The sequence below is a fragment of the Aphelocoma coerulescens genome, chromosome 8 (genome assembly GCF_041296385.1).
Source record: "Aphelocoma coerulescens isolate FSJ_1873_10779 chromosome 8, UR_Acoe_1.0, whole genome shotgun sequence".
Classification (NCBI taxonomy): Eukaryota; Metazoa; Chordata; class Aves; order Passeriformes; family Corvidae; genus Aphelocoma; species Aphelocoma coerulescens.
Genome location: NC_091022.1, coordinates 16,742,575 through 16,762,130, shown reverse-complemented (window position 1 = coordinate 16,762,130; position 19,556 = coordinate 16,742,575). Strand labels below are relative to the sequence as shown.

At 38.2% G+C, this 19,556-nt stretch overlaps 2 protein-coding genes and 1 long non-coding RNA gene across 15 annotated transcripts in view; 1 reads left to right on the top strand and 2 right to left on the bottom strand.

Annotated features, from left to right (window-relative positions):
- HFM1 (helicase for meiosis 1) overlaps positions 1-2,533 on the bottom strand; it is a 67,199-nt gene extending 64,666 nt beyond the window's left edge. For both annotated transcript variants that reach the window (XM_069022798.1, XM_069022801.1), the window contains exon 1: positions 2,450-2,533. The gene's annotated coding sequence lies outside the window, so the exon portion shown is untranslated. The remainder of the gene's footprint in view (positions 1-2,449) is intronic.
- Positions 948-18,089, top strand: CDC7 (cell division cycle 7). 7 transcript variants are annotated; one of them, XM_069022813.1, is made up of 13 exons: positions 1,077-1,651; positions 2,140-2,357; positions 2,471-2,621; positions 4,509-4,592; positions 6,501-6,636; positions 7,277-7,370; positions 7,484-7,626; positions 9,318-9,567; positions 10,117-10,212; positions 11,236-11,414; positions 12,615-12,697; positions 15,525-15,674; positions 16,663-18,089. In XM_069022813.1, the coding sequence occupies exons 2-13, from the start codon at positions 2,325-2,327 to the stop codon at positions 17,037-17,039; spliced, it is 1,776 nt and encodes a 591-aa protein (XP_068878914.1). In that variant the 5' UTR covers positions 1,077-1,651; positions 2,140-2,324; the 3' UTR covers positions 17,040-18,089. The 7 variants fall into 7 exon arrangements, with proteins under 7 accessions (XP_068878918.1, XP_068878914.1, XP_068878912.1 ...); XM_069022811.1 differs by having other exon boundaries at positions 4,506-4,592; XM_069022817.1 differs by lacking the exons at positions 1,077-1,651; positions 2,140-2,357 and adding an exon at positions 948-1,012 and having other exon boundaries at positions 4,506-4,592.
- Positions 2,543-19,556, bottom strand: part of LOC138113917 (uncharacterized) — a 56,562-nt gene continuing 39,548 nt past the window's right edge. For 2 of the 6 annotated variants that reach the window (XR_011152388.1, XR_011152387.1), the window contains exons 2-6: positions 18,083-18,402; positions 13,756-13,913; positions 8,847-8,961; positions 6,798-6,915; positions 2,543-2,628 (exon numbers count right to left, since the gene is read on the bottom strand). This is a non-coding gene — a long non-coding RNA (uncharacterized lncRNA). Of the gene's footprint in view, positions 2,629-6,797; positions 6,916-8,846; positions 8,962-13,755; positions 13,914-16,264; positions 16,343-16,860; positions 16,949-18,082; positions 18,403-19,556 lie in introns of those variants that run through there. The other 4 variants (XR_011152389.1, XR_011152390.1, XR_011152391.1 and 1 more) reach the window with 4 other exon arrangements.

Sequence of the window (19,556 nt, the reverse complement as noted above, 5' to 3'; positions counted from 1 at the left end):
CTCAGCAACTCGTTTCTGCACCCTCCTTATAAAATGTGTAATAGGAAGCACAACTTAACAAAAGTGATGGAACCTGCTTCTAATGATTTCCTAACCTAAGCACAGCTTGTTATAAGGTAAAGCCAATCTAGAACATCACCTTGGAAACTTTGGCAACCCCAGGCTTGGTTGTTATTTACCAAGGGCTGTGGTTACAGTTACCTGAATTATGCAATAAACAAGAGTATTTTAGTTCATATTCTAGTGAACAAGATATCTATGCATTATCAAGTGCAGGGGAACTGCTCTTTAACAAGAGTAATATTCTTTTATCTTAAAAAAAGAAGAAATATTGACCAAAAATAGGTAAAAAACCAAGAAGCGCTAAATTCTTTTATTTACAATCATATAACTGCATTGGTTTCAATAAAATCCAACTACTTCAAACGTCAGCAAAACATTACAGTAAATAGTTCCACTGAATTTCCTAGTCTTACTCATTGCTGGTCAGCAGTTACAGCCCAGACCAAGACGCAAATTTAATTTTGCATTCTGTGTGATCCTTTTGTTGTGTAATCAGGCAATAAGGCAAGGCTGCAAGCCAAGCTGTTCCCCCGTTATAACGGGGTAGGCGGAGCCATTCCTTGGCCCCTAGGCTATTTGACTGAATTCAGAGCGAAGATCTTACTGGGGACTTGCGGACTGGATTATTTCGCAACAACCACACGTAGAAAAGAAAGTCTAAGGGCCAAATACTGTTTTCGACGCCCTGAACACCGCGGGCATCCGCGCCCGGCCACCGGCGCCGGGCACCGGGGCAGCACAGGCCGCTGCCCCGCGGGGCCCCGCCCCCACCCGCGCGCGCCGCTCCGGCCGGGCCCCGCCCCTCCGGCCGGCCAATGGCAGCGCGCCTTCCCCCACCCGGCGCCGCCATTGGCCGGGGCCGCGGCTTCCGCCGAGGGCCGGGATTGGCGGCGGCGCGCGGGCGGCGAAAGGCGGCAGCAGCAAAACCTCGGCGCGCGCCGGTGTCCGCGTGAGTGCCCGTCCGCGCGCCCCCCCGTACCTTCCCCCTCCCCCGACCCGCCCCGCTCATCTGGGGGGCCCCGCTCATCTGGGGGGCCCCGCTCAGCGCACCCTCCGTCCCTCAGTGCCCGCGATCCCCGCGCGGGCGGCTCCCCTGCCCGCCCGGAGCGGAGCGGAGCTGAGGGACGGCTGCACGCGGGGAGCCGAAGGGCCCGTCCGCACCCCGCTGCGGCCTCCCGTGAGCCCTGGGGCCCATGGGGAAGCCCGCGGCGTGCGCTCGGCCCGGGGGCTGTCCCGTAAAGCCGGTGACGAGCTCCGGGTGTTCCCGCTTTGTGCGGCAGTGGTGACATCACCAGTGCGCACTGGGGTTGGATGTGTGACGGCTCTTGCTCGTCCTGTGCCAGACGGGTGTTCTGTATTAATGTGTGTTAACTTGTAGTCCTTGTGCTGCTGGTGAGGTTTGGAACAGGCTAATCTGCCTACTCAACACTAGCAGAGGGAGTGGCTACCTGTAAGGGACTAGAACTCTCTAATCGCCTTCTAGTAGTTTCCAAGTTCCTCTCCAGCAAAGCTCCCGCAAAAAACGGGGCTCAAAACAGACAGCTCCTGCTTTTCCTCCCTTTTGTTACACGAGGATGACAGACTAAAGGTAGCTCAAATTCTTCAGGGACAAAATGTACTTCTAACTCCCTAGCTGAAACAGATGAATCCTTTCATCAGGAGTTTTTCAGAATATGTTTCCCCCGCGTGGGAAAGTTCATCCAGAACTCTGAAGGTTTGGCAAAGTAACAAGGAAGGAAGATTTTTGAATGGAACCAGTTTTGAGTAACTGTAAGAGCTGGTGCTTCCAGGCTCACTTACCACTGGTTGTTCTGCCCTGGGACTCCCTGCCACTCTTTTGCACCTGAAAAGGGATTATCAGGGCTTTTTGATTGTACAATATTAGTGGATTTTACTAGTTTACAGTTTTAGGTAGTCTTTCCAAGATTAGGGAAGAAGCATTTCAAAATAAGCATGTTCTATTTTTCTTATTGTGGTGGGAGGGCAACGAATTATTATGCTTTTTGTTGAATTTATCTAGAAGGAAGAGATCTCTCATATTGAGAAGGTATTTTTTTCTCTTATAATTTCTTACAGTTTTTCTGGCTTTCTACGGCTGGTGCAATGTGCAATGCAGCTACTTCTGTGTACATCAGTTCCTTGCCTTTCAAAGCAAAACTTCAGGGAAAAGACAATGCTTTAATGTGAATGAGGAAACATGAGAGATGAAAATCAGTTGTATTTAAGCTTATTCTGCAGTCTTCCTTCCCCCCTCTATCCTCATGGCTTTACTGGTTTACTGTTTCACTGCGATGGTGGGTGACACTTTGCTTTAAGTAGCACAGAACTCCTCAGGCTCCCTAAATCTCATCTCAGGAACTGATTGCAGGGCCAGGAAGTGTCTTACCAGATATGCTTGCTTCCCCAGGTGTCCAGCAGTGGCCCTCGAAGGCTTGGATTTTTTTTACTTGAGACTCGTTTTGTGATGGAGACAGTGTTGAAGTCTCCCTCTGATGAACAGCACCCTCAGCAGGCTGAAGACTTCCACGGAAATCTTGAGCAGAACAGCAAGCTTTCAGGTATGTGCTGAAATAGAGATTGTTCACATTATGTTTTGTTGCTGACATGCTGCTTCATCACTTAGGGAAACTTCAGTATCGATTATAAGCCTGTCTGTATATGATCCTGTTGTATAAAGAATAAATGAAATGAAAACATTTCAGGTGGCTTTTGATTTAAGTTTATTCCTGCTGTTTGTGTGTTACAAAACTTCAGCAACAGTAGTTTGTCACAATTTGCTAAACCTAGTATTTACTTATTACAGAATGTTATTGTAAGAGGATACCAGAATGAAAAAAAGCCAGCCCTTGAGAATAAAACTCTGACCAGACAAGTCTGACCTTTCTTGTAATTTCTGAAGATTTCATGAAGCTTTCTTGAATGTCTTACATTTGCTATATAATACATGGGTATTTGTGAAAATACTTGAAATTATTGTGCCAACTAATTGGAAATACCACTTTTAAGTGATAAAGCTTTTTATCAATAATTCTTTTTAGTGACAAAACAGTAAGAATTACAGCAATGATAGATACATTTCATAATAAGGTTCTGAGCAAGTAGGCAATATGAGTGTTATCCATTAAAGACATGTTATGTAGTAACTTACTGAATTGTTAGTGTTATTTTATAACAGAAATTGTTTTCATTCCTGAAATATTCCCCAGAATGTCTTAAAACAATTTGAAGAAGCAGAAAGAACAACTTAAAGGAAAAAAATAAAGAAAGTAAATGCATAGTAAGTGAGGCAGCAGGTTTCAGTTCTCAGAAGCATTTTTAGTATGTTGATTTTTTATAAAATTTAGAAATAAAGAAAAATTAAAATTGAAAGTTAACTATAACTTGTGTTACTAGCTGATTTGTTGGGTTTTTATCAGGAAGAAAGGGTTCTTCAGGCAGTTTTTGTTTGTTAAAGTAGGCTGCATAGAAGGCTAGGGATGCGTGCTAATCAATACTTTGTTTCCGGCCTGTGATATTTTGAAAAAAAATTATTCTTGCTTATGACTTACTGCCCTGGTGAAAAATAGTCCATTTTTACATATACAATACGTTATAATTTATCTGTTTATGCTAAATTTAATTTATTATTTATTTTTAGGATGAAAAATGTATACACATTCTTTCATTTGATTTACTTTTCAAATACCAGTTTGTGCTTAGTTCTGTATACTCAAATATTCTTTGCCCCTACTTCACAGAAATTAGTCACAGTCTCTACATAATTGATAGCATCAAACGAAGAGAATTCTTATATGAGATATAGAAAAATGCCTAAACAGCAAGGATTTGTAAACTGAATGGAAAACTACACGATTTTTTGGAAATAATACAGTCCAGCATCCTTGTCGTGCCATCTAGTGATCGCAGCATGAAATGCAACAACCTAAATGCAGAGCAAACATGGGCTTGGGTGCCAGCTATTGTCAGTAACAGTGTGAAAGACTGCATTACCGATCTTAAAAATATGTAAACGATAATTCTTTTCCTGCATTTTTTATTTGCATCTGATGGATTTGCACCTGTGCTTGCCAGAAATAGAAACAGCTATTATAGTTTTGTCTTCTGTCAAATTGCTGTTGCAAATCTTGTGTAAATATTTAGTGATGAGCTGTAGGTGTCCTACTAACCAGAAGGCTTTTGCCCTCTCAGAATCTGCTGTGTCAGATAAGTAAAAAATAATTGTTTAAATGCTGTAGCTTGTAAGGGAGTGTGATGAAGAACAACAGTATCAAGTATGCACATGGTAATGTCAGCAGGGATAAGATATCTTTGCGCTGGTTTTCCTTCTGTTTATGTGAATCCACAGTCCTATGAACTGACATGTAATTTGTGATCTCCAAGAAAGATCAGATATTTAATCAAGTAATAAAATTCCTAATTTGTTTTCCCCATTTTTTCCACAGCAGGAATAAAAAAAGATGTTGAAAAGCTTTATGAAGCAGTGCCACAGCTTGTAAATGTGTTCAAAATTAAGGAAAAAATTGGAGAAGGTAAATGTTTCATTTTACCTTGCTTAGAGTTAAGATTTCTTTTGGCATGTCTAACTTAAAAAGGTATAAATCTAAGATCCCAATATATGCAATTTAAGCCAAATGAATTTTTTTGAATGTCTCTGTAGGAATTCTAATATGTTGCTGAGCACATAGGTGTACTAATTAGGACCATTTTCAAGATATTTTCTTGAATATATGGTATATTATAGCCTTTTAAAAAAAAAACCAGCATTCCAAGTTTGACAATTAAAAATTTTTGGGGTAGATTCAAGTAAATAAATAAGTCTTAATCCACTCTTTTTCTCCTTTACAAGAGAAATCTACTTATATGTAGCTGTGTTTTGACATGCTTAATTGGCATTCCTTAAGTTAGCTTTGTTTCCACTAAAATCTCTAGGGCAGAAGTGGATGAGGAATCTGAAAGGCTGGACCTGCTTTACTTAAAAAATAAAGAACTTTTTTATTTTTGAAGACATACAGTATAAAATTTTAGAATGCTTGTGTACACCTTGCCTTCAATAGATATTATTGGAAATACCTTAAATTAGTGTCAGGCATGACTATAAATAGATTCAGATACTTCTGAGTCTGGGATTTCAGCACTTTTTGAAACTTTACCCATTTAATCTCTGAAATGCTCTGTAACACTCCACACTTTTAAAAACAAAACATGTTGATGGGAAGCTGGATTGTTTTGCATCTGTTTTGTGATGGAACTTCTGTGCAGCAGGTTAGATGGCTAGGAGTTTTTATCTCAAAAAAACCCCCCAAACTACCTAAAAACTCCCAACTCCATTCCCCACAGGAAGATAAAATTTCAAAAATTAAAAAAAAAGTAGAGTTCTGCCTATTATAAAAAAGATAGTGTAATTAAAAAATTTTGGATATGAATGGTACTCTGATTTTACTCTTGGGAGCAAACAATGTTTTTAAAAAATACCATTTGCAGTTCAACAGCATTATGAGAAAACAAGCTTCTGCTTAGGATTCCACTCTGGAATCACTTTCATTTTAGCAGTTCTCACCATGAAAAATAATGTCTTAAGTCAAATTTGGTAACCCTTGTTGCTGTAATAATTCTGTTGAAGGTAAGGGTCTGTCTCTAGGTTGTTTGGAATTTTTTTATGATTGCATGAAGTACTTAGTTTTTGCTGGCATTTTGATGTATGTGTGCATTCAAGACTGTTGAACCAGCATGGTGCAAACACATTACTTAAAATGTAATCAAAAGTTATTTCTGTTCTTTATTCATATGGAAGAACACTTCAACTTGCATGTTCAGATATCTCAGATCATTAGGATAATTAACCTCCTAAGAGGTATATTAGGATATCCTTAAAATTAAATGGCTGGGCGAGTTCATCATACAGTCTTAATACTCCCTTCCTCAAGCAAGTGTATCACATTTGATGTAGTAAAATGCTCTGGGCAAACAAACAGTATAGTTACACATCATGTGGGAAGCCTTACTTTATAAATAAGGTACACAATTAAGGAAAATATAGCAATTTCAGAAATACTCTGAATAGCACTGGCAGTGCTTCCCAGATTAGCATTATATAGTCCTCTTACATTGTAGGGAAAGGAGTTCGATGTCAGATGAAAGTAAGCTACCTAAACAAGAAAGCAAATCAAAGATAGGAAATTTACATTCAAAGAGCACTGTGTCCCAGGCAAGTTAGACAGTGTTATATTTGCATTTTTACTGACATAAAAAACTTGTATACAAGATCACTGAATTCAGTAGGAGAAAAAAGGAACTGTTTTTTTTTTTTCTTTTAGAATCTGCTTTTGATGTAGTATCAAGTGTACTGCAGGATTGGGAACAGTTAGATCACTTCTGTAAAAATCTGCATTGACCTAATTAAAAATGTTGAAGGCAGTGTTTTTCTCTTTTGTTTACAGGTACTTTTAGTTCTGTTTACTTGGCCACAGCACAATTACAAACAGGATATGAAGAAAAAATGGCTCTGAAACACTTGATTCCAACCAGCCATCCCCTGCGAATAGCTGCTGAACTTCAGTGCCTCACAGTGGCAGGGTACATAAACAAAAAAATTATGATTGTCATGACTAAACTGCTGAATGTTGTCTCACTGTTATATATTTATTTGAGTTTTGGCATTTCTCCTGATTTATTTTTAACCACACACATATATATATTCTTTTTATTGAGAGCAAATAACAAAAGGAGTGTCTTACCTGTAATGGATGCCCTTTGCTGCTAGTCTCAGTTCGGGAGGTGGGGGGCGTGCTCTGTTTTCCATCTGAGAAATTCCATTATGTATCTCTGTGGTAACAAAGTTCCAGTTCTGAAATGCTTGGAAAAAAGAATCACTTTGTTAGAAAATGTGATTTTAGGAATTAATACGTGTTGGCAGAGTGTGCTGAATAGCACCTTCCTAAAGCAGTAGGATCATGAAAGATAGGTCCTATATTTAATTACCGTGGTAACTACAAACCACAGCACCCCAGATAATCTGTAGAGTTCTCATTCCAAACTGCAGAACAAATGGAACATAGCAGTGAGCAGCAAGAGCACGACTATGGATTGCTGATAAGACTGCTATCAAAATATAAATTAAGATTATAAAAGAAAGCCTGACTGAAGTTTTTAAGAAATAAAGGAAAATAAACATCCACCTTCTGGTCTTTGTTCAGTAACATTACTTTTCTTCTAGGGGACAAGATAATGTTATGGGAGTTAAATACTGCTTTAGGAAAAATGATCATGTTGTTATTGTTATGCCATATCTGGAACATGAATCCTTCTTGGTGAGTCTCAGACTTTTGATGTGTAGTAAAAACATTTAATTAAAAGTAGTTGCATAATTATTCTATAATTATTCTATGATTCTATAAATTACAGTATCCAAATAATCTTTCAGGACATTTTGAATTCCCTTTCCTTTGAAGAAGTGAGGGAATACATGTTTAATCTGTTCAAAGCGTTGAGGCGCATTCATCACTTCGGTATTGTTCACCGTGATGTCAAGCCCAGCAACTTCCTCTACAACAGGCAGCTAAAAAAGTGAGTCTGGCCATACTATGATTTCATCTGGGCATGTGTGCCTGGGCAGAACAGAGTCAATTAGGCTTTTAGGCTTCTTTCCTTCCAGCTGCATAACATGTGCTTAAGTAATAAAGCTAAAAACCATTCTTTTTATTTGTAAAATTTTTCTTTCAGTGTTAGGGGACTTAAGAAGTGAAGGAATTTTTTTTACTTAATGTAATACCTGCTTCATAGAGTCACAAGTACCTGATAAAGTGAAGGTTTTACTGCTGAGTAAAAGCACTGTATTTTCAAATAAGAATGAGAAGAATAAAATCAGTATTTTTTTTTAAATAAGGAATTTAATCTTAACTTGTGGTGCACAGAATGATCCTTGTACATTTTTAATAGTGAATAGGGTGAAACTGATACAGATAAGATAGCTGGCTTTGAGCTGTTTTCACCTTACATTGAATCAATGTTTAGTAGGGTTGGTTTTTTTGCCTGCAAGTTACAAAATTTAAAAGCTGTAAAAAGTGAGGTACTGCTTCTTTGTGAAGCTCTGAAGTGGATAGAATGCTGCAGTGCTAGCAGTCCTATAGCTGTATTTGTTAGCATTGTTCTCTGTACAGTTGAGACACTGAGGTGCTAGAGTGTGTCCAAAGCAAAGCACTGAGAGAAGGTTGTAGAAGGATGCACATCCCCAAGTAAAAAGTGATGACAGGAAATGGCCTCAAGTTGCATCAGGGAAGGTTTAGGTTTGATATTAGAAAAATTTCTTCACTGAAAGGGTTATCAAGCATTGGAATGGGCTACCCAGGGAAGTGGTTGAGTCACCATCCCTAGAGGAATTTAAAAGACCTGTAGATCTAGCACTTGTCCCTAGCACTTAGGGACATGGTTTTGTGGGACTTGGCAGAGCAGGGTTAACAGTTGGACTTGATTTTAAAGGTCTTTTCCAGCCTAAGTGTTTCTGTGACTCTATGCAAGTGACAGTTTGTAGGGGTGATTTGATTGCATTTTGTCAAACCACAAGCTTAAAAGTTTGAGAAATACTGTTTTGTTATTTTTTTTAATCTGTCAAAATGAATACACACTGCCATTTTGCTCTTCCAGAATTTGTTTGAGCCTTAATCTCTGCTTTGTGTCTAGAGGCATGCAGTTGAGTTTGAGACCCAGGGATAGGTGGATTGTCTCTGTTGTAGCAAAAAATAATTCTTTTAGAGACAGATCTGAAGTGTGAGCTAAGATAGTCTTACCTGTTAGAAGACTAAAGTAAATTCCAGTAATATTAGCCAGAAGTCTGTCACAACTGTAAGCACTGTTGGTCTTGTCTGTCTTCACTGCTACCTTTGTCCTCTGCCCATGGGAACCCTGCAAGAGTCAAGCCACTGGTACATGACTGCTGGCTGAAGATTCAGAGCTGTAGGATTAGAAGAACTTCAAAAAGGAGTTGCTGAAAATAGTTTTAACACCTTTGGAGAAAGTATGTACTTGAAGAGATTTTGGGACAAGAAACAATGAACAGTGGTATAGGGTAAAAACACTGAGGGGTTAGGTAAGATGGGAATGTAGGAGGAGAAGGAAGAAAATAGGACTGTGATGCTGGCAACAGTACAGATAAGCAACATTGAATGAAATGTGAAAGAAAGATAAATAAGTAATGAACAGTAAATTGAATGATTAATAGATACTTTGTGACTCCTGATTCTAAATTTTTGTCTTTTCAGGTATGCCTTGGTAGATTTTGGCTTGGCACAAGGAACCCCTGATACGAAAATTGAGCTTCTTAAAACTGCTCACTCTGAAGACCAGCAGGGAAGTTGCTTGCAAAATAATCCCATTGTAGCCTTGGGAAATGGGGTTTCTGTCAGTGTCACAGCACCTAAACAGATAGCTCAACAGTCAGCCTCAAAAGCAGCTGATAGAAGGTCCAGCTCACTCCTGAAAGTACAGATGAAACAAGGAAGAGGAGAAAAGGTTCTCAGTCCCTTTCATTAATGCTGTTGTATATGTTTAATGTGTTCCTTCATCCAACAGGGGGAGATGCAGTACTTGCACAGAAGCTGAGCCTGCACAGCATCACAGTGTTCATATCAAAGGAGCTACTTCTACATAACTACTGGCTTCATCATTATCTGTTAGATCTAATATAGTGCTGAAGGCTGTATAAAACCCTAGTGTGGGTTACAATTTAGACAGCCTTAAATCCTTTCAAAGGAGATATGGATGGTGAAACTCCTCCCCAAGCCAATAATCATTCACCTGTGTTTAGTTACTAGTTGCATAACAAATGCAGTACAGGGTACACTGAGATTGTCTTGGGGCACTTCAGAGGTGTGATTCGTTTTGTAAACATGTTTGCTGTTCTGTCTAGACCATGTTTCTTCATCCACAGTAAACTGATGTCTGAAAATAACTTACACACAGCTGTTCTTGTTTTATGTCACTTCACACTTTTTTTTGAACTGTCAGTACCCAGATGCCTCTTAACCAGGATCCTTATTGTCCTTTTTGTTGGTATTGTAGGAGGACTCTGTGCACCATTCTGTCCAGCGCTCTGTCTTCGGAGAGAGGAATTTCAATGTCTGTGGTTCTACATACCAGGAGAACTCAGGCACAAAAGTAAGAAGTATTGACTCATCAGCAGGATCAGTCTGCTGCATATTTGAAACATTATAGAACTGGTTGTTCTGTAAGACTGGACACTGCTCCACAATGCTATGAAATGAAAGGTTTTTGAACAGATTATTAAATATGTCTTTCCTGAAAGGCTCAAAGAATTTTTCATTGCTGTTTCAGTCCCATTTGAAACTCTTAAACAACAAGTTCTGTAGCTGTCTCCCTAGCTGATCTTGTTTGGATGCTGAGTTAATCTTTTTTCCTATATATCTATCTGTGCAACTAATCATAAAATCACGAAATAAGCTGAGTTGGAAGGGGCCCATGAGGATCATTGAGTCCAACTCCTGGCCCTGCACAGAACACCCCAAGAGTCACTCCATGTGCCTGAGAGCATTGTCCAAATGCTTCTTGACCTCTGTCAGGTTTAGGGCTGCAACAACTTTCCTGGGGATCCTATTCCAGTGCTCAACCACCCCCTACTTACTGTGTGAAACTTTTTAAAAAATTATTTTGCAGTTGAAGCTGAGGATAAAACTTGTAATGGTTTTTTTTGTAATTAGTATTTAATATGACAAGGGGGAAACACCAACTAAATTAAAGGGTTTGGTTTATGGTATTTTATTATAGAACTAGAGTTAGTGCCTGTGTGTTGCTGTGGGATTTCATACTCTTTTCATTTTTCTCATATTGAGCCAAAAAAAAATCTTGAAACGCTATACTAACTTGAAAAATACTTGTCTTGTAGCTTCAGAATATCTAATATATATTGGTTTTTAGTAAACACTGAAAATGTCTTCTGAAGGGGAACGGATGAAATCAGGATATCTAGAAATCAGATATCCAGAAAGTTCCAGTGTCTGTTTTATAGTAGTTTTGATACTGTTAAAGAGGTTTGATGTGTCTGTCCTAAAATTCTTCTTGTTCATGAGCACCTGTTAAGTCAGTATTTTAGGAACTGTCCTATCTGTATGTAAAGGGAAACTTCTTAAATATGTCACTTTCTCTACAATATCTACATTGCAGCTCATAAAACAATCAAAGATGATCGATGTTTCATCTAGGAAGCTAGTAACAAAGAAGAAGATTATTTCCACCAAAACTGTGAGCAATGGGGCAGCCAGGAAAGCTGCCAGTGGTTGCCCTTTAAACCTGCCCTGTGACTGTTATGCAACGGATAGAGTTTGCAGTGTTTGCCTTTCAAGGTAATTTGCTTTGATAATGTTGTAAAATTGTCTGCTCTGCTGTCAAGCAAACTCAGAAACTTAGATTTACTAGAGTGCTGATTTAGTAAATGAAAGATAGCGTTTGATCTCTGCAGCCTTTAAAACACTAAGTATGCTCTTCTTAAACAAGAATAGTTCATGGAATTCATGGATTTGTTCACTGCTATCTGCATCTAGAAAGATTCTCTGTTAATTATTTTCTTGTTGTTGCGTTTACTTATTCACCTACGTGTGTTGTAGAAAATCACTTGTGTTAATTACAACACTTAGAAAAGACAATACATCATTCTGTCATTCAGTAGTTATCTAATAGGCCCAAATTATGCCAACAGTTGGGATTCTGGAAATCATGAAATGTAGAATAAAAAGGAAGCGTGACTGTTTTTTATTTGTTAATCTAATAAACTAATAGAATCACAGAATGGTTTGGGTTGGAAGGGACCTTAAAGGCCATGTTGTACCAAGCCCCCTGCCATGGGCAGGGGCAACTCCCACTAGACCAGGTTGCCCCAAGCCCTGTCCAACCTGGCCTTGAACACTGCCAGGGATGGGTGTCCACAGCTTCTCTGGGCAACCTATTCAGTGCCTCATGTTGGAGAATCTTAGTAGCTCAATTAAACTCCATCCCTCTGCAGTTAGTTTTGATTATCATCTACTATTGCCTTTTATCTACATGTTTTTTTAAATAATTATAACCTCACACCTCTTAGTTAATCTAATAAAAACTAAATTCCTGGCAACACTCAGAGCAGCTCTGGACTGCTCTGGACTAACACAAAACCATAGCATCCACATTCAAGAATCTCATATGCTTTTTGCCATGGGTTAATTAGCCTCAACTTCAGAGTTTCCCATGAAAACAAGCCTTTAACAAAAATGACACTTCTCTTAGATGAAACTAAGAAAAGGGCATTGTGAGTTAAGTATGCAATAAGTATTTCTCTGATATTATCTTATGCTAGATAATATAATTATAATAGATAATAAGATGGTTATGTGTGTGTCTTACAAATTCATGCTAGATAAGATGTTCAAACTTCTATAAAATTTGAATAAAGCAGGGTTAGGCTGTTTACATGTCTTACACAAGCATTTTCTAAAAACAATATTAAGCATTACTAGATTTAGAACTTTCTTATCAACTTTTATATTCCAAATATATTTGTCTCTTATTACAAGGCGTCAACAAGTGGCTCCCAGGGCAGGAACACCTGGATTCCGAGCACCAGAAGTATTAACAAAGTGCCCCACTCAGACCACAGGTACTGCCCAACAGACTGAAACAAATGCCTTTTCTCACCTGTTCATCCTTCTCATTTATGCATATTTTGTTGTCTTTTTTATGGGAGGATTTTTTAACTTGTGAAATTCATTTTTTATCCCTTCTAATGCTTTTCAAGTATTTTCTGATTTTAATTAAAAGTTTATTATTCAGTGGAAGAACAGTTCAGAAATATTTTTCCTGTGTTTGGAACTTGAATGTGTCTTTATTCATTGGAGAGGTAGCACCATGTGCAGGAGTTGAATACAGTATCTTTTAAAAGAAAATAAAAAATTTTATGAGGTTTCTTGGCTTATTTATTCAAGAAAAATCTTGAATAAATCTTGGGGAGAGAGGACATTGTTTAGCCTTTTCCAGGCAGATTGTAACATATGCTGCCGGTAATGCTGTGATTGCAAATGTGCTCTAGAAAGCATTGTTTAATGATTTTTATCAGATTTTTTTTCTTTTTGCTAGTGCTCTAAATAGCTGGTGTGTAAATGTAATTTTTTTTTAAACTAAAATTTTAGTTTCCCTCTGTTAAAATTTAGTTAATAAAATTCAGTGGTTTGGGTAAATATCAGGGCAGAGGGACAGTTAATGTGTTAGCTGGTGCAAGCAAGATGGGAGAGGTTGTGCCTACCTGCAGGATGGAGAACCAATAGAAGCAAAGTTACCCACTAAACATTTGGTGTATGACCAGGAGTTCTGACTTACAAAAAAAATACAAATGTCCTCAAAAACTGAATTTAGGATAAAATGTTTTAGCCATTTTTTTTCTGAATGTCTTTTGAGAAAGTTGTCAATTTTCAGTAGTTAACTCAAAATAGAATTAACAATATATTTGATCAGCTTATGCCTAGATAGCTTACTGTTATTTGAAACAACATCTGTCCTGTGGGTATGACTGGGTTTTCAAAGGTATGGCAGCTTGTTTGGAGTTCTTGTGCCTGTGTTGTAACAGCCAGCTTTATGTGCTAGCAGACATCCAGAAATCTAGGACAAGTTTCAACAATCTCTGAATCCATCTAGACAGAATTGGGCAGAAAGAAGACATACCTAGGAAATCTTGGACACATGCTGGTGTTAAACATGCTTTCAGATGGTTTTCTGTTCTCTGGGGTAATGAAGAGCAGGCTTACAAAGAGTAGGGGTAAATCTGGACACCCTTGGGTGTGGCACAGATATCCCTGGACTGAGTCAGTGGTGCTGAAGTCCTGCAGTATGTCAACAAAAGCCTTAATTAGAACTGGGTAGACTAATACTAGTGTTTATGATATCATGTTTTATTTGAACTAGCAAATATTATTGTCCACTTTCATATTCCTGCCAATCTTACTCCTAGTTTTGGCCTCTGTGCTGAGACCAAGTTACTGGCTGAATCCAGCTGACTCTACCCAGAGCTACTGTAGCACATCTGACCTAGGTTCACAGTGCTGGGAGTACAACCTAAACTCCCAAGTTGATGCTACAAAGGTCCAGTTACACTTTCCCTTGGTTTGTCCCTCTGTTCCCCTTTCCTCACTAGCTGGATGACACTAGACAAAAGCATAGGGAGGAATCACGATTTTGATGTCGTTCCACAGGATCTTGCACTCTGCTGACGATCACAGCTTTACTACAATTGTGGGGCCAGGGTTTACTGCCCATTCAGATCTATAATGCTTTTTAATTTCAGCAAGTTACATAATTAAACCTTTTCAAAGATCTTGGCCTTGATTACTTCAGCTTGCCCAACCACATCCTCAGGGGGATGCACAGCCCCTCAAACAGACAATATTACTGTATCACTGTTGAAAAGATGATATTAAAAACTTTTTTATAGGAACTGTGCAGAAGGTAGAAAACTTTTCCACTGTAAATTGTGCCAAATGATTAACTTGGATTTTTATTTTTTAATAAAAGACTAAAATCTGGTTTTGCAACTAAAGTCAGCCTAATATTTTTTTTCAAATCAAAGTTCTGTGCTAAGAGCGTTTCTAATTAAAATGTCCAAATTAATTACTGCCTATTTTGCCACTTAATTTGTTGAATAGGACTAGGCTGAATATGCCTTTATTTCCCCACTGTTAATTTTTTTCTTCAGAGTCTGAGATCCTTCAAACTCTCTCCTTCACTTTCCTTGCCATCTCTCAAAATGTGCACCTTAGTGAGCCAAAAAAGTTATGGCAGACAGGTATTCTCGTAACTTCCAGTACTAAAGTTTCCATTAGGCTTTGGCCTCTATCCCCAGAGTACTTTCTGTACTCATCATAACACAATGAAAGTGATGAAGAGCTTTGAACTATTATGGTTTTTAAACTGCCTATCTTGTCAAGTGAGTTCATATTAGAGAGGAACAAAGTTCATAATAAGATAAAATTCTTATTACTGCCCACCTGTGGCAGCCTCAGTCCCCAAAAAATTGTTTCACAAACATTTGTGAATTGTTTTTTATTTATGACCCTTAGGTAAGGTTTTCTTCATGTGAAATAAAGTTAAATATGTATCAAAACCAGGGGGCCATTTCATTTGGCCCCTCTCATCTCCCTGGGTAAAACAACTTCCAGCATTGTTTTGGTCCATTTTAAGTTAAGCAAGTTAATGAAATTACTCATATGAAAAACCATGCCTCTGCATCAAAGTAGGAAATTATTCTTCAATCCAATTATAGCAATTTCCACTTTTGTCTGAAGTATATCTATGTGACCAAAGTCAAGAAGTACTTCAGAACATAACTTTTGCTGATAGAAACTTTTCAGATCGTAATTTCTTTTTAAAGAAAGTTGAGATTTTGTTTGTGATGAAATCATGGGTTTAGTTATTAATAAATTTGCTTTCCTTTGCAGCAATAGACATGTGGTCTGCAGGAATCATATTCCTTTCTCTACTCAGTGGACGATATCCATTTTTCAAAGCAAGTGATGATTTAACTGCTTTGGCACAAATCATGACAGTTCGTGGATCCAGAGAAACCATTCAGGCTGCTAGAAGTTTTGGTATGCAAACCTTAATTATGGGGAAAGGGGGAAAATGTTATTTAATGCTGTGATTTACAATCAATGATTTTTTTTGTGTGTGTGTATAAATATATTTTTAGGTTTGAGAGTAATTTTGGAAGCAAATCACACTTTTTGCATGTAAAAACTATAAGTATTATTCTACATTGACAGACTTTTAAGACAGTTTTGTGTTTTTCTATCTTTTACAGAGTATGGGGTACTTTATGTCATAGTTTTCCCAACCTGTCTACTTCCTTTCACTAAGTTAGGGCTACTTGAGGTGAAGTATGCCAACTAAATGTTTCCTATTGGCATTTGGTTAGAATTCTTGAGACAGTGCTTCTATTCCTACAAAACTTGGCCTGGAGGCTTAAGTCAATATGACTTAATATTTAGATGATGTAAACCTTGCTTTTCCCCCTGCCCCTCCCCCAAAAGGCCTAGTAAAACAAACAAACAAACACGCTAAAAACCCCAAACCCAACAGCTGGCCTGTTTAAAAAAAGGCACAATCACCACAAACCACAAAAAATCCAAATAACCATTCTGCTAATTGCTTGCAGGCCAAATGCTGCAGCACTTGCTACCTGGATGTGTAACTGCCAGCATCAGTTTTCATTCTCGAGACAGAGGTGTATAAATCAGGGTATTTAATTGTCTTCAATTCTGTTAAAATGACAGTGAAATGCATAAACTTGGTGTACGGGGTGGCTGACAACCTGTCACTACATAATTTCACATAACCCAAAGCTCTGTGTTCTGAGCAGAACTGAGATGATGACCCTTCTGACTTTCAGGGTCTGCTGCTGCAACAGCAGGGCTAGTGTGGTGGCATGGGGGGGTGGATTTGGTTCTTTGATAGATTTGGGATGTTTTTCTTTCATGCTGGTTATACTTTGCGACATGAAGTTTCTCTGAAACTTAGAAGTTACAGTTGCATGGATATTATAATAAAATGTGGCTTATTGTACAATTTTTTCCCTAGGAAAATCAGTTGTGTGTACCCAAGTTGTCCCAACTCAAAATTTACGAACCCTCTGTGAAAAGCTGAGAGGAACAAATAGCAGCTGTAAGAGATCTCGGGGGGAAGGGCCCAGCAGGTCTGAAAACAACACACCTTTGCCAGTTACAGCAGACAAACCCTGTGCTCCTGAGACACTTGGAAAACAAATACAACACTTACAGAATTTTCAGGAAGGTGATGGTGCTTTGGAAGCGAAGGCAACTGACGTGAAAGGATGGGATCAGGTTCCTGATGAAGCATATGACCTACTTGATAAGCTACTAGACTTAAACCCTGCAACAAGAATAACTGCAAAAGAGGCTTTGCTGCATCCTTTTTTTAAAGACATAAAACTCTGAGAAGATAACTTACTCTGTTATTCCTTTTATCTGTTTTGTGTGGAAATGAAATACTGAGGTAGTTTTACCTTGTTGCCCTCAACATTTACACTCACTGAAGTAACATCATACTGTGCTCTGAACTACTGAAATTTTGTCTTGTACAGTTAGACTGCAAATGTCAGTTTAAGAAATACTTGCAGATGCAAAGTTACATAAACATCTCTAACATGGTCTTATCCTAAGACACTTCTGAGAGGTTATTGCTGTGCATACCTGTTCTCTAAGAAGGTTAACTTTGATCAAAAACAACAAAGGAAAAATAGTTTCATAAGCTTCTATGCTTAATTCTTGAGATATTCCCTTAAAATTTACAAGTTTGCCTTAAGGTAAGACTGAAATAAGAAAGTGTTTGAGAGACTTTTTTCTGTACTTGGATATCTCTTTGTTCCTGTTTGGTACATGGGGGACTGAAATGGAAAAAAGTGTATTCATTTTGTTCAGACTATTTTCAGAGAACAGTATTACTTTGGGAGTGTTGCTAGAGAAAAGGCCAGGTGCTGGAGATTATATCATCAAAAGAAAAGCATAACTTTTAAAAGTATATTTTTGTTCCTGTCTGACCTTTCCTACTTAGGCAATAGTAATAAATGCAGTTACTCATTTTGCATAGCCCATGTTTCCTCAGTGCCATGGGTAACTGTCAATATTCCACAGCTGCTGCCTTCAGAACGTCTCAGGTGCCAGGCATAAGTTTGATTTCTCTTATAGAAACTGATTTCTTAAAAAATATCTGTTCAATAAATGATTTGGTTTTATAACTTCAGAAGGTTGTCTAGAGATGCTTTTATAAAAGTTAGTCAGGTAAGGTTTTTCTGTGGGATATTGCTGTTCAGGGAAGATCTTGCACACTGGTTTCCTGCATAAATTCCTCAGTGATAGAAGACACTTTTCAGATAGCTCTAGTGTGTATGGCTGTTACAGTGGAGTATCTTAATTATCAAGGAAGTCTTATCATGGAGTTAGCTGGCTCTTGTCTGGTCCTAAGGAGGAAAATCCCATACCTTCAGTGTGCAAAGTCAGCTACATCATGTTCAAGAGAAGTTTCTCTAAAATCCTTGATAATTCTGGAGACTGAAACACAATACAGTGTTTTTCCATGTACATTTCTTGAAATGCTGATGGAGTTACTGTAAGAGGTTCTGGGCTGTTCTGAGTAAGATTGCTGCTTCAGTAACTTGTGAAAGCCTTCTCATATGAGCTGATGGTTATGACAGTGCAAAGATCCTGACCAGGACTGGGTCTGAAGAGACAAGACTTCAATATTTTCAAAATCTTGAATACATAGGAAGTGATTGTAACGTTGCTCTGTTTCTGGCATCAGCTGTTAGGGAAAAATATTTGCAGATGTCAGAATATTGATTGCAGAAAATCTTGAATCCCACAAGACCCTGGGGCCCAGGTCTTAGTAATTTTTGCTGTTTATATAATTTCAACACGGCACGTCACCGAGAAATTATTTATCTAAAGGAACTGTGGCCAAATTTGGCAAGCAATGCTGTCTTCCAGTGTCTGCAGATGTATTGTTTCCTCCTACGTTCACTCATGCTGTCTATGGTCTTATGAGAGCACCAGCTGACAACAAGCAAAAATATGTCAGCTATCTATTGTGAGCTTTCTAAGCAACTTCAGCTCTTAAAGTTTCTCTGCTAACAGCCTTCAGCAGCTCCTTCCATCAGCCCTACAACAACTGCATTCATTTAATAGCCAAAAAGTGAAAATCATTGCTAATGGTATTTTTTCCAAAACATTAAGGGTAAATAAAACTTGTAAGGAACAGTTCTAAGCTCCGTGTATTCCATAACGAGCCGGAAGAACACATTGGTATTCCTTTTTCCAGATAGCTATTTAAAATGTGGAGAATTTTTTTTCAAGAGGAAGGATAAAGTAAAAAGAAAAGTGTGTTTGAACTAGCATATGCTTAGGAAGTACTTTTTGTAGGAGTCTACAAAAAAAGAAAGCCAGAAGTAAAATGTTAAATGCAATTGGCTCTCACGGGGAAGAAAAAAAAGAAGAAAAAGATGAAGGAAAAGAGCAAGAAAACACTAGAACTGAACAGTGGTCGCCACTGGATTTTCTGCTTCTCTCTGCTGTGGTTCTAAGAATCTCTCAAAACCATAGGTAAGAGCTACGTACTAAGATTCCTTTAAAGTTTAAATACATGATTTGAGGTATTTCTAAACTGAACGTGAATCTTGTACCATGAGAGCTGCAATTAAAAAAAAATTCTGCAGAGAAATTGCATCATTACAACAAATGTTCAGTGGCTGTGAGGCTGCAGCTGCATTAGTGTTAAGTTCTGGATACCATCTATGACAAAGTTATAACAAATTGGGCAGAAACCAAAAATGGCAGCAAAAAGCTGCATGGACTTGGAAAGATGAATAGAAGCTGATAACTAGAATTCTGAGATCAGAATGCTTATATACTTATTAATATATTAATAAAAATATTAATAAAAGATTATAATAAAAATAA

What these genes read in the sequence shown, in the direction of transcription:
- CDC7 (XM_069022811.1), top strand. Translation starts at nt 2,325, where the DNA reads ATGGCTTTACTGGTTTACTGTTTCACTGCGATG. An exon ending in TGGAACATGAATCCTTCTTG is followed by an intron (nt 7,371 to 7,483) that starts GTGAGTCTCAGA and finishes ATAATCTTTCAG; the next exon opens with GACATTTTGAATTCCCTTTC. An exon ending in TGCAGTGTTTGCCTTTCAAG is followed by an intron (nt 11,415 to 12,614) that starts GTAATTTGCTTT and finishes TCTTATTACAAG; the next exon opens with GCGTCAACAAGTGGCTCCCA.